The sequence below is a fragment of the Achroia grisella genome, unplaced genomic scaffold (assembly GCF_030625045.1).
Source record: "Achroia grisella isolate CSIRO2021 unplaced genomic scaffold, CSIRO_AGI_Agris_v1 utg841, whole genome shotgun sequence".
Taxonomy (NCBI): Eukaryota; Metazoa; Arthropoda; class Insecta; order Lepidoptera; family Pyralidae; genus Achroia; species Achroia grisella.
In genome coordinates this window covers 2,407,650-2,423,140 of record NW_026713039.1, presented here as the reverse complement: position 1 = coordinate 2,423,140, position 15,491 = coordinate 2,407,650, and the positions used below count along the sequence as shown (strand labels likewise).

Below are 15,491 nucleotides of genomic sequence, written 5' to 3'. Positions count from 1 at the left end.
ATTACTTATTTAACCAGTTAAAAGCAAATTCAATTTAACTTAAAAATAATATTTGGAACAATATGTACTTAGAAACAAATTACAAAATTACAAGCTAATGAGATGAAATGTGTTAGACTGCGAAATTTAAACTAAACTTCAGTATTTAGAATAAACCAGGAGACTATTACATTCACTGTATTCCAAGCCTTATGGCCTAAATGACGTTATGACGTTCATAACACGGCTACAGACTGCTATAATGGTAATTTTTATAAACTATTCTACATTGCATAAATAACTGATAAAATAACAATCAATTTCTTTTATTGAAACCTACAGCAGTGAATATAAAGTATAAATAAATAAAATTTAATATATAAAGTGATCATTTCAATCCTAGATTATTCTATATTCCGAATTCTCTAAGACAATTACATTGTCAAAAATAATATAGACCAAATTTTTGTATTATTTGGCCGTATAATTATTTTCCTTTGACACAAAAGTATCACACTACTTTTTTTTACAGAATAAGTTTGTTTTTTATTACATATTTAAAACATTTTTATTTTTATATTGTTAATGAGTATTATAATAATTACATGGTACAAAAACCAGTATTTGATGATAATGTTATATCAAATAATTTCAATCTCTGAAATTCTCTTTAGTAAATTCAGTAAATTGATACTAAACGAATTTCATTTCATAGAATGGATTGACTTAGAAATGTCATTTATCAGTAGTATATAGAATAACAGATCACATTTCACCCGTATAGGGTTGATCCTAAGAAACCACTTTCTAAAGAACTTATTTCTAAAATTATAATTCCGACTTTACATCAGGGTGAAATATTCAGGACAGATTCTACTATTGCCAATAATTTGAATATATTGTCATTTTACGTAGTTTCTTATTTCATTATCCAAGATTATTTTCCGTCACTAAATTATCAAACTAAAATTATAATTTTAGAGATAACTTCAGACTGTTGCATTCTAGAATTCATCGACTGTTTTAATGTTATTCCATATTTATTATCCAACATGAATTAGGAAAAAATATCACACTAAAATTATAGTTTTAGACAAAACTTCAGACCATTGCATTTTTAAGTTCATTGCAATTCAGTTTTATATGCATTTTTCAAATACAATATCCTACACACGCCGGAACCTAAGTGGTCTCGGACAGGGCGGTTTCAGAGGAGCTTCCTCCCGCGTACACTTAGATTGTAGAATGAACTACCTGTCGAAGTTTTCGCGAGAGACTACAGCATGGGGTTTTTTAAGGATATATTTGGGTCAGCAACGCGTACGTGATACCCCTGGTGTTTCAGGTGTCCATAGTGCTACCATTGCAGTTTTTTTTGGGTTGTGTGGGCTATTGTCAGGTACTTGGACCTGTAGCACTGCGACCTGCATAGATCTATTGTGCTCGCCCTTTTTCAGAGTTCACTACGCGCGACCTGTCAGGGACAAGAATTGAAGGATATTCTTAGGAGCGATGGTTTTTATCTCCTCAGGATATAGTGCACACTTTCCAGAGGAGATATTACGTTTATGCATGGGCTACAACCACATAGGATGTGTAGTGGCGTTTCCTCTTCTGCTTAACAAAATCTGCAGATTGATGTTATGTTAAGGCCTAATTTCGCCGTTGTAGTTTAATAACACAATTTCCGTGCCACTTAGTTGGAGCTGGTCGTCGGACCGTTGGTACCTGTGGTCGCTGTGAGCAGTAAGGCAGCGGAATCGTCGAGTCTTTGCAGGCGGTACGTTGAGTTGTCTGGTAAATGACGGACTAGTTCGTCACTGAGACGCACTAGGGCACCGTTGGGGCCTGACACGACAACCGTGTCGCACTCCTGTTGGAGAAATTAATATTTTTAATATGCACTTCTAAGAGCGGATCTCACTTCGAGCCATCGTGTTCCCGTAGAAATAAAAATATTTCGCTGAATATGTTTTCAAATATAGGTCAACATATAGAAAGCTCATCTCAGATAAATATCCCCCTCCCCAAAGTAATGACATGTTTATTTTCCATCATCATCATCATCTCAGCCCCGAAAACGTCCACTGCTGGACATAGGCCTCCCCCAAAGATCTCCACGGCAATCGGTCCTGCGCTTCTCGCATCCATCGCCTTCCAGCGATCTTCACCAGATCGTCGGTCCACCTTGCTGGTGGCTGAAGGCCTGAACGCTGCGTCTTCCGGTCCGGTATTTAGTTTTATGAATAATTAATTATGCTGGTGGTCACTCCACTCTATTCTCCTAAATATGAATTTAAAAATGAATCTGTATTATTGTTAACATGTACAACATTTATTTGAAAAGAATACGAGCCGAGTTTCTAGTCAATTATTCACATCTCGAAACCATTCAACAACGAACTGACGGTAGATTTGACATATCATAAGAGTCTGTAATAGACCTACATGAATAAAGATATTTTGAATTTGAATATCACATCTACAGTTGTATTAATTAATTAATTAATAAAATAATAGATACTCAAATTAGTTAATCCCTATAGTGCACGTGTATAGTCACTTGTGCACGTCGTATTGTCTTTAATACGACGTGCACAAGAGGTCCAAAGGTGAATGATTTTTTAGTTTGAATATAAATTTATTAATTTATTAATACAATCGATGGCCAATATACGTATGATGTATGAAATCGCGGGCAGTACTCATAATAAATATTCCTTTATACATTGTGTATATTTATTTATTTAATTCAGGCTATATGTCCCATACTATTAATACCTTATATATTAAAATACATAATAAACAGTAATAAAATAGAAATTCAAATTGTCTCTGTGGTCACGGCACTGACGATGGCAATCTGCCACGGTAGCGCCTATACACCACTTCGGCCGAGGAGGACTACTGTCCTCCTTCATGAATATGGGCAGCATGTTGGTGGGGATCTGGGCCACAACACTTTGATATCAAATAGTAGAGAATAATTTTAAAATAAGGTTATTACCTTCCCAAGTGATGAGTGAAGGAGAGCCTTCAGTTTGTGGAGTAGTTCGTGAGCTCTGCACGCGTGTAGATAGAGGGCGCTGTAAATAGTGGCGCCCGGGGGACACACGTATACCGTCAGACGCGGCTCGATGCGTCTACAACAAACAACAGTACATTAATAATAATATTTCAGGATAATTCACACAGCGCCATCTAGTTCCAAGCTAAGGAGAGCTTGTGTTATGGGTACTAGACAACTGATACAAATATTTGCGATCAACTCAAGATGTATCTTTGATCTTAATCCTGACTTAATATTATAAATGTGAGAGACGTGTAGGGATATTACGATTTTACGCAAACACTACAGAATTGATCATCATGAAATTTTGTCCACATGTTTTTGGAGGTATTAGAATGAACATAGTTTAACATTTATTAAAAGCAAAAAAAATATTTTTTATAAAAAACAAAAAAATTTAATAAAAACATTTTGCTACTTCAACGCCCTCTAGCAGCATTTAAGTAATTAAGTTATTTTATGGATTCAATGCGTGCGAAGCCGCGGATAAAAGCTAGTAATATTATAAACGCGAAAGTTTGTGAGTATGGATGTTTGTTACACTTTCACGCAAAAACTACTAAACGAATTGTGATGAAACTTTACAGTAATATATATAGCTTATACATCACAATAACACATAGTAAGTGTGATGTACACGAAGTTGCGCGAGTCAGCCAGTAATATATATTACTCACTTGGCGTGCAGCGCGTTGAACAGACGAATGCCATCCGCAAGGCCGCAAATTTGAATAATATCATCCCGGGATAACCTGAAACAAATATTGCATATAAGTAAATTAATTTCAAATGCGAGATGAATTGCGTGAGTGACAGATGAGAGCAGCAGTTAAAAAAACTATGAGGTATCGCACCCCCCCTTTAAGGGGGGAGTCCATCCCCCCCCCCCTCCCCTCTTCCTCCCGCCGCCAAAATCGATTGTAGGTATTGTAAACTACCGTTTATTTAACTTTAAGGCCTTTACTACAAATGGAAAATCATTATTTTCGAAAGGAATATACATGGGGCGGCGGAAAAAATATGGCTCATAAAAAATATAAATTCGGTACCTGTCATTACTACAACTCACCTGAGCAGATCAGCGCCGGAGAAGTTCGCGAACGTCGACGCATGCTGCGAGAACCGATGTCGCGACAGCCACGTCTGCGTCTCTGCTGACGTAGCCTCTTTGGACAGGCCATAATTCTGCAACCAGTTGTTTTATATTAAAAACTAGCTGTACCTGCCGACTTCACCGCGGGGAACTTATGTTTATTTTTCTAAAATAAAAGTAACTTAGGCTAAGTTATTCCTTATTACATCAGCTACCTTCCAATAAAAGTCCCGTCAAAATCGGTCTAGTCATTTCAGAGATTAGCCGGAACAAACACATAGACAAAAATTGAAAAAAATGTTATTTTCGTTTATGTACCGTATTTATATTCATATGCATGTAGTAAAAAACGTTGTCTGGATCCTCGGCAGATTGGGACTCAAATTACTGGACAAGTGGCATGATATCTTAGTCGTCTGTAATGGCAACGCAGTGGCATCGCGGGTATCAGATGATAACGTGGTGTCCGTAGTGCTGTTCATGTATATAGGCGACGGTTACCACTTACCATCAGGTGGGCCGTGAGCTTGAGTCCGGTTCCAATTATATAAAAAAAACTACCTTGTCTGGATCCTCGGCAGGTTGTGGCAAGTCCGGTAGAATGGCGCCAGGCGAGTGACATGGCGGCGTGTTCACTTTCATTTCACCATCACTGTTGAACAAAATTACAGGTATTATAATAGGGTTGCCAGGTCAAGAAAGAACCAACCTTGGAGAATTTTATCGACAAGGGTTATAAAATCAATAAAAAATAAAAAAAATAAAGAATACAATAGAATTTAAATTTACATTTACTTTTTTTTCGAACAGCATCTTTTTTTGTCAGTTTTTCATCACAAAAAAAGGTTTTATGTGAAAAGTCGAAGTTAATTTCTTTCTTTGCTCCACCATCCTGAAGCATTAGAGACAGGAAAGAGCAAGTAGACAGGAGAATTTCTGTCTTTTTTTGAACAACCAGCTAATTTATTCCACTGTGGGAGGTTAAGCATTATTAAGTTGAGTCGACAAAGTGACATTCTGTCGACTTGTGGGTTGAGTCGATATGTGATATAATAGATGACCCCTCATTTACCCTCTCAATAGTCAGTACAAAAATTACAGCATACACCAATCTGTATCTATATATTAAAATTATTGTTTCTGTGAACATTTCACATTGTAATTCTGATAAATTTTCCTTCAATCCATATTATTATCTTATCTTATTTATGTCATGATTTTCTGAGATTTCTCACAGCGATACCTTATCACTAGGTGGGGGCTACATACTACTTATAATAATAAGCATATTTTTCGAGTGTCAGTAACATTTCTAACCAAATTTAAAAAAGAAGTACGTATTCAATTAGATCGTATTTTTAATCTGTACATCTGAATAAAACAATAAACCAAGATGTAGGGCGTATATTTTTAACTTTAATTACTTAAATATTTTTAAAAGTTGCGCCGAGTCATTCATTTTCATTAATTCAATTTCATTCATATATTTAATCATTTGACTCTATACATAGTGAATCGACATTATGCGTAGAATCCAATTCTAATTGTAAATCTAACTAGGCATAATATACTGTCACACTATACACAACTCTACAATTTAAATAATAAAATAAACATACAATAACTTTATAAAAAAACATAACCAACACAATACTCTCATTGTACTGGTAATGTATGTATTTAAATATTAATTGTAATGGCGTTCCCCAATTTGTAATGGAGGCTCCCGCCATTTTTAATAAATAAATCAGAATCTCGATCTCCATATTGTACAGAGGTATGTTATATTTTTTTTCCTTTTTCAGGGAATGGCAAAAGGACTCAGCCTATACAGCCATTGTCTTCAGTAGTGAATATGATATAAAATACAGCTTATGACATTCGTTGACAATGTAGCTTTTTTACAGATTATAAAAAACTGTATCTTTCGAGTTTAACTTACAAACAAAGAACCAGACTTTCCATGTTACGTCTGATTAGGTATGAATAATTAATTTACTCAGTATTTTAGAACAAACAAGCTTATGCTCCTTACATCTAACTAGATTTAATGGTATGAATAATATATACGTTATATAAATGTTTACTCACTCTTGACAGTAGATTGGTTTCATCTGGTTTGATGAGGCAAGTATAGCTGTGAAAAAAAACATAATTTATTTATTTATTATACATAGGTAACAATGGCGGCATAAATACGGGTAATAATTTATCTAATATATAGGATTCTCATGTCACAATGTTTGTAACCAAACTCCTCCGAAATGACTTGACTGGTATATTCAGTAGGTCTAAGAATAGGATCTAAACCATTTTCCATAGCCCTAAGTGATGAGGGTTGTCTACAATCTTTTTATTTTATATTTTGGAGGCGCAGGTGGGTGCATCATTACAATACCATCCCAAGGGGGAAGGGAATTGTTAGTAATATGGACTGATGACTATTGCGAATAATGTACCAAGTCAGGTTGACCTCAATGCGGTTCCCCATGGAAACCATCGTGATAATTCTTGGTGAATTTACCATGATGGGCTAACTGACCTGACCTCATGCTCATCCTATTGTCCTGCCAGTGTAAACCAGAAGCGCAGGCGGGTGAACCATACCATTTAATTCAGTCTTTATACACTAACACAATCTAACAGAAATATTTATTTAAGAGTTTAAAAGATACAATAAATATTTTAATAATATTATAAACACCAAAGTTGGTTATGGATGTTTGTTTGTTTTGATGAAACTTTACAATAATATAGCTTATGCATCAGAATACACATAGGCTATTTAATATTGAAATTTAATGTGAGTGCAACTGTGGGCACAGCTAGTTCAGTTATATTATATGCTATTTGTAATTCTGCACTTCAGTCTCTGAGACAACATGTCCTTTAGACACAAAGGCCTCCTCCAGCATTTTCCATGTGTTCCTATCTTTTGCCAATCAGACCATACTATTATGATACATTAAAAAGTCATCCATAAAAAACACTGTAGTATAATTATAACACTCACCAGGTTGTGGTAGAACTGGTTTATTGACCACAATCGTACTGGCAACAGTCTTTGGGGTCACACTGCAACAAAGAAATTATATATTTAGAATATTCATAGCGTTGACAATATTTGATTGCACAAAGATTGAGTAGTTAGCCTAGCAGTTTCTATATTGATTGTAGCATGTCCAATCCTTGTTAAAGTGTATTTACTTATACAACATTCTTTCAAAAGAATGACATATATAATAATAATATATAATTTTAGTCCTTGTAATGAGTCTGCATTCGAAATGAGTGGCAGAATGAAATATAAATAAACTAAATATAATATTGTGTTATGTGGAAGAATAAAGTTGCAATAATAAAAAGATTGTAATAATGACTTTGTACAAAGTAAATAAAATACACTACAAAAATATTTTAGCCGAAATATATTGAGACTGTTCCTGTTTAGGTACTTTCAGTAATTATGCGTTTTAAGTAGTTAGCAACTTAAGCATTGATCAGAATAGAAAATTATTAAGAAAAACCACAGTACCGACCTAATAAGATCATCTACTTTTACAATTTTACGTTTGTGACACGGAAACTTCGTAATATTTGTGTAATACCAAAATCAAAACAAACCTAAGTACCTACTTAACACCTTGAATATAACTACAGAAAACTACTAAAAACTGGATATTTACGCGGGACGCGCTCGGCGGGCCGGTCTCACGTGAACGTTCGCCGCTTTAAGCTTTCTAGCGAGCTCCTTGTACGTCTGGGGATCAGCCTCAATCTCTACTTCGGCTTTCAAGAGAGAGAACTTCATCCGCCAGCCCCTCGCTTCAACACCGTGCACTAGACGGGCTCGGATAAGCACACCGCGCCCTATATTCCGCGCACTCAGTCTTTGCTCGAACACGAGCATCTTACTCGTCAGCTATAATCCTGCCTCGTCAGGTTGAAGAAGATGAAGGCTCCAGAACCGACGCGGAAATAGCGGCCTCTTGCAACAACCATAGCTGGTGTACGTATCGCTTCACCAACCATTGGACAGGTCTCCGAAAAGAAACAAACACAACACTCGGTTTCAGAAGCCAGAACGCTAACACTTTTTACTTGTCCAACATTATTTAGGAACGGTTTCCGCAGGAATCGAAACTACTGAGAAGCGTTTCGATTTTATATATCACTATTTGGCGACGATAGCACGGTACAAATAAAGCACTACGGGATAACACCGGTTTTCAGCCGATCGAGAAAATTTCAGATATGTAAACGTATGTAATGAAAATAGACACAAAAAGAGACACAGCTCTCGTAAAGCACGGGCGAGCGACTGATCAAAATGGCCGCTGATTGGTTGGTGGCGGAGCGCGATCACGATTGGATCAAAACTGGTTGTAATCGGTTCACAGAGGCCGTGGCCGGCTCGAGTCGGTCGATGCATCGCTAGCAGAACGTCACACTAGTGATGTGACACCACTAGTTTCTCGATATACCGATAATAACGATAAATGTATAGTCATATAAAGAAGTAGTTTGAGTGTTCGGGTTATCTCCGGTAATACAGTGCCAATTTAAAAATTTTAGCTTAAGCGTTATATAGTCCGCTTGTCAAGAAAGACTATAGGTTATGTAACATAATGCTACGGCCAATAGGAGCGGAGCTGTGATGAAAACCGTGATGCACACGATATTACGCAGCTCAGCTAGTATAACTTAAGTTTAAGAGTATAAAAATAAAAAGTATTAAGTGACAGGGATTTACATTTACTATGTATTCTTATAGTATGTGAATTTATAGTCAAATAATTATAAGCTTATAATGGTTAGAAATGCCTTATAAACAAATTTAATGGTATGTCGTTGCAAATTAACATTCGGTTTCTACAATATTCTAATCAAACGTCTAATTTTTAAAAGGAATTACAAACATATTTTTATAATGTAGAAAATCAATTGTTTTGTTTTTATTAAATGCGAGAGACATGTGTTAAAATTAAATTTAACGTAATTTTTAGTATTATCTAACCCACTTTTGAATTGACAAAGATTTTAGAAGGGTACCCAATGTTCTCCTGCGAATTTTGTTTTCTTTATAAGAATTTTTAAAATAGCTTACCGGCTCTGTTGTGTTTTAATAATGGTATATGTAGTCAGGCTTACCCAGACCTACGGTAATATGGCTATTATCGATTATATTTATAAGACACACTCAATATGAGCTACGTATGTACGTACGTATATACATACGTGTATGTAAACAAAGCTTCTGACGTCTCAAACGTCATACTATAACTAATAATAATATATATACTCATACTTATTGCCGAATGTACGTATATATATTTTGTGAACATAAATAGGCTAATGACTACCGACAAATATCAACTAACATCGCACATATTAGGAGTCAAGGAATTAGAAAATTTGTACATAAATTATATTTAAGAGTTTATAAAATATAATACTCAACTTTATACTGATATTTTTATATTTTTGTTTCGCCAGATTTCAAGGAATAAAAATACATACACACTACTACCATGTGAAAATTGTATTAATTGAAAGACTGCTGTTACCTGTGACGTTTGACGTCTTATTTTGAGATAAAAGCTAACTGATAGTTTCAACTCGCATATATATTTATTATTATATTATTAAGTTAATAATAAAAGTAAAAACAGACAGATATACTTTCGCACCGTATGGATAATTTTCACTCTATGATTTCATTTTTATTCAACGTGTTAGGTTTATTAGTAATGATAACATTCGAATAGACACCTATTCTGACCAATTAAGGTGATTATGCCAATATTCAGTTTTAGCCAGTTTTCACCACCGAGTGCCTAATGGGCTTTGATGGCACTATTCCAAAAATTACGAACTTTATAACAGAATAATATTAATTACAATCTATATTGAAAAAGGTATAGATTTTTGATGATGTTAGACATAGATACCTAAATAAATAAATGATGTTAACAAACTGGCTCTTACAAAATTAGTTGAGTTTCTTGCCAGTTCCTCTCAATTGAATCTGTAGACTGAATTGGACAGTAGTGAAAAATATTAATACAGAAAGTTTATGTCCATAAGGGGCTAAAATGTCCTAAGTGAATAAATTATTTTTGATTTGATTTAAATGATTTTTAATTTATTTTCATTAGAATTACTCTTATACCAAGATAAGTTATTGATAGGTTCATAACATAAAAAAATTTAGTGCGAAAAGTACAAAACCTATTTTCTGAATTTCATTTTTTTCTTGTCTTCGTGAAAGTGATTTAATTTTATTACTCACATCTGGTATATCATTTAGAACTAAGCAGAATTAGTTTCTATTAGCATAAAAATAATAATTTCTTCACATAGTACAAAACAAAGTCGCCGACGCCGTCTGTACACGTTTAAGCAACGGGTTCTATTATACAGCAATAGATTAGAGATTCAAGAGGAAGGATTAAATGTACACATATTCATATTAAAAAATGAATGAGCAGAAAAGGCGAAAAATCATAAGATTTTTAATTCACATGTGCCGAGTTGGGGCAGGAGCTAGTGTTAGATTAAGTTTCATACATCACAATAACAAAAAGACAATAATAAGAAAAATCTCAAACTAATAATAAATCTATGACAATATTTATAACCAGCGAATAACGGTGTTGCAAAACTGAGGTTAATGACCAGCGAAGCTGAATAGTACACGTTGGAATAATAAATAAGTTTCATTACGGCAAAGATGAGTGAACGACGGCAGAAATGTACTGAGACCTCTTTAATAATAGAGAGATCTATAGCATATAGAGCATCCCTACTCATAATTAAACATATATTAATGAAAGTTAATATGAAAATACATAAAACAGGCTATCTTTCGTAGAACGTAGTTGCGGGTAAAAGGCAGTAAACAATCATAATAATTTATGTATCTATTATTTATTATGAAACGATTGTCTAATTAACAAAACTTTGATATCAAACCATAAAAATAATAGGTTACGAATTAATAATAATAATATATGTACATAGATATTTTTTTTCTATATACACACATTAAAGAACACCCAGACCTATACAAACAATCATACTAATGAATATAAATGTTTGTACCATTCGAGGAATCGAACCTGCGACCATCGGAAGTAAGGTGCTGTGTTAAACTGTTAGACCACCTAGGCCGTCAAATATGGATTCATACTTGTGATGGTGTCATAATTCTGTTGCGTAGTCGCCCGTATATGACCAATACAGTGCATACAACATATCATCACATCCATGACAAAACCGCTCCAAACCGGCTAGTTAATCCGTTCATACAATTCTAAATATAGCATAGTGCTGTTCATACAATTGGGGCGTAATATCGGTCAACTCATTCTATGTAATGATATAATTCAAGTTACCTAATCTATTTACCACAGTATTGTAATAGTAACTTCTATTAATAGCTATTTTTATATTTATTATACATGAAGGATTTTACCGCATGTTGGTATATCAGCTTTATGACAAACGGTTCGAGTCCTTCCATAATTATGACATACGTAATTTGACATTAAAACTAAATTTAAATGTTTCTTGTACATCATAGGCTATATTTTGTTTTAAAATATTTATATATCATCATAGCCTTGCTTTTATCTCATTATTTGAGGTCGGCGCAGAATGTCACTTTCTTCCACTGGTCCCTATCACCCGTCATATACGCTTACTCTCCTTTTGCAGAGCATCTTTCACACAGTCCATCCATCTTGCATGTCCTTTCCCTTTACATCCATTCACGTTCATATTAAAAATCATCTTTAAATAATTATTTTCACTCTTTTTTTTTATATGATTCGAATGGGATCCCCCTGATAATAAACAGCAACCGTTTCCTATACATGAATAACATTACAGACATGACGTTATAATGTAACGCTCGAATCCTGAGGTGTCATGTGTCATGCCTTTTATCGTGTAATTTCTTCCTTCTTTACATGACATGTAAAATAAGTAGATACGAGTAGTTCAAATTCGACCATAAATAATTTATATTATCACATTTTAAAATAATAAACAAATACTTCTAATACACGGCAGTGTGTGTAATATTTTTTTTATTGATTTGATGTATATTTATGCATAATTAAAAAAAATAGCTTTTTGCATTCCTTTTCTATATAAACTGTGTGTGCGAAATTTTATACACCTCTGTCAGCGATATTTTTGCAAAAATAAATATAAAGTTTTCCTTCACGAATTAATACTTAATACATACATGTAGAATACTCCAATAATTGTACAACCCGGGGTGGTTCGCTAGTAATGAATATGCAGGCATCAACAAAGACCACAAATGGGTACAATCATACAATTGAGCACATTGAGCAACAGTTAATTATAGTTAAAGGGCTATTGTCGAATCGGATGTTATGAATGCACTGAGTGTTTAGGTATACAATAATAAGAGCAGGCACTGTTATCGATAATCAACGGTTATTTTCGAATTGTTACAACGAGGTCCTAAATAGAACAATCGACTTTAGTCCATCACTAATTGCAAATAAAAATAGTGATGGGCTAATGTCAATTGTACTATTGTAATTGTAATTTATAGATATTTTATTACGTCTAAAAATAAAGAGACTTAAGGGCACTTCATTGACTGAATTCTATAGAAATAATTAAATCTTTTATTTTTATTGCTTTACATGTGCTAATTAATATCCTATCATAGATAATTATATAGTACAAAACTCACACATGTACTTTTCTAGACATATCCGATTGCACTTTCATGGTCTATTTAAGATTTTTTGCAGAGAACAGATACCTGATATTTCAGCACATCTTCATATAAAATTTTATAAAGATACATTCAACCGTTTTCGATTAGTTGTGAAAAGGTAACAAATGGATAGACAAACTTTTGGCATTTACAATATTATTGTATAGTACGTAGTATGGATTAATGTTAGTACCGATAGGGTTCAGTTCCGAACGGTTTCTACACCGAACTTGGTATTTGTCAGTCCAAATAAACTGTTATGATCAACATTAGCATATTCGTGTAATAATATCAATCAAGCATAAAACAGTTTTGACCCATAAGTCAAATAATTTAGGCATCATCGAAAACATTAATAATTTCACATCAAGTATCTCACATTCAAACAACACCTAATTACTTCATGTCACCAACAATTCTGAAATAAAATGAAGAATAATGGCTTAAATCAATTTTTGCGCAGGAAACTTTAGATGTCGGAATTTTCCATTTTGAGAGGACGACGCAATGCCTAGACATAATGGTTATTTATAATTATTACGAGCTGTATGGTCATGAATTTCGCTCATGAAATGGGTACACATATTTTGTATACGCATAGCAATGTTGTAAATACGAAAATCACCCAATCTGTTGGTTCTATACTTTTAGACGTGTAAACTGATCGATATTATTATATATATACATTATATTGGTATCATTTAATGTAAGGATTGATGGTGTTTTCTAGAAAGTTGTCTATAACTTTAAAGCTAATAATGCAGACGAAGGTACGGTTAAATGTTAGTAGCACAATTGATTAAAAGATAAAAATACAATTTTTGTATTTTATTTAATTTATAAGCAATTTTGAATAGTCATTTTCTACCACTTATTAGGTAACAAGATTGTTACTTGCTTGTGAGCAACAAGCAAGTAAGAATCAAACAAATTTTAATAAATGATGTTCTATATTTCTACTTCTAAGATTTTGTGTAACTAATAAAAACATTTTTTTTAACTGCAATGCTAAGCAAGCTGACCGCTGGTAAGTGGTAACTGTAGCCTTTATACATGAACAGCGCATTCAACATTACGTTATCAATAGCGGTACCACTCATGCGTCTACCTCAGTAAATATTAAAATTAATACAAATCCCATAAAATTCTAGTTGTTTAATATGTCCGTATCCTAACTATTACCGTTCATAATGACAGTAATAAATTCCATGAGCAATTGCAATTGTGCATTGTGTGAGAACAGTGATGTTGGTCTTGAGGTCATGAAGTGGTTATAACCGGATTTATTGGTGTCTATCTTAGTCATCATCATAAACATTTCTTTAGGCCCTGTGGTGTAGAGGTTTAGAACATCGTCTTACAACCGACGGTAGCGGGTTTGATATAAACTTTTGTACTTCTATACAAATTTTTGTAGCTGATGAATTTGTTTGTTTGGTTGGTGGAATATGCTTAGCTAGTAAATTAACAAATCAAAAAGATTAGAAAATAATAATTAATGTAAGAAGAGTAGGACTTGATTAATACAAATAAAAAAATATTTTTCTATTACAGTAACATCCAATTATTTTAAAACTAGCTGTTACATTAGCTTCATTTTTACAAACTTTCATCCCCTTTCTAATTGTAGTTGATAAAAATAATAATTCCGAAGAATTCTAAAATATAATCCTTCAATTCTTGAAGCTTAGGTACCGAACTGTAAAAAGGGCGAGAACAGTAGATCTCTACAAGTCGCAGTGCTACAGGTTTAAGCACCTAATATTATAAACACGGAAGTTTGTGAGTATGGATGGATGAATTTTTATGAAATTTTACAATAATATAGTTTTATACGTAAAAATAATCAGAATACAATTTAAAATGGTATTATCTAAGTTAGGCAAATGTAATGAACAAAAATCATGTCTGATGTGGATGTAGAAATTGTGTGGGTCAGATAGTAGCCTATAAAATCCAAGTAAAACCCTTTAACAAAAATATAATAAAAAGAAGTCAGACAATTGCGTACTGTTACATATATTACGCAAGAACACTATATACGAAAACAACGTTAGAAATCGCTCATGAATGTATTCATCGGGACCCGGCGGTCAATTGTGGCAATTTATAGCATTAATTTCAGTATGTGACACCAACTTCAGGCCTCGTGACATTTATTGTAATAAATTATGAATGACTGTCACAATTCGTAATTTCAAATATCTTAATACGAGGTATTATTATTATTACTAACTAGCTGTGCCCGCGGTTTCACCCACGCGAAATTTATAGCCTATGTGTTATTCTGATGTATAAGCTATATTATTGTGAAATTTAAAACAGTAGTTCTTGCGTGAAAGAGTAACAAACATCCATCCATGCAACCATCCACACTCACAAACTTCCGTTATTAGTGAGAAGTAAGATTAGAAGGTAATTTAATATTATACCTTAAACTGACTGTGTAATTTCAAATAAAAAAAACAATTTCATGTCTGTTTGTTCTTGCTATCTGAAACGGCTTTCTGATAAAAATATTATTCAATTCAAATACTTATCAATAATTATCGCTTTATGAAGCTACGAGCGGGGCTAAAAACTAT

At 33.6% G+C, this 15,491-nt stretch overlaps 1 protein-coding gene across 1 annotated transcript in view; it reads right to left on the bottom strand.

Moving 5' to 3' along the window:
* Positions 1-668: 668 nt before the first annotated feature.
* The window catches only part of LOC131852181 (transcription factor CP2), a 53,068-nt gene continuing 38,245 nt past the window's right edge, over positions 669-15,491 (bottom strand). The window contains exons 14-20 of the mRNA XM_059202821.1: positions 7,156-7,217; positions 6,234-6,279; positions 4,704-4,794; positions 4,119-4,234; positions 3,727-3,801; positions 2,987-3,122; positions 669-1,852 (exon numbers count right to left, since the gene is read on the bottom strand). Of these exons, the coding sequence (XP_059058804.1) occupies positions 1,676-1,852; positions 2,987-3,122; positions 3,727-3,801; positions 4,119-4,234; positions 4,704-4,794; positions 6,234-6,279; positions 7,156-7,217 (703 nt within the window). The 3' untranslated portion in view covers positions 669-1,675. The remainder of the gene's footprint in view (positions 1,853-2,986; positions 3,123-3,726; positions 3,802-4,118; positions 4,235-4,703; positions 4,795-6,233; positions 6,280-7,155; positions 7,218-15,491) is intronic.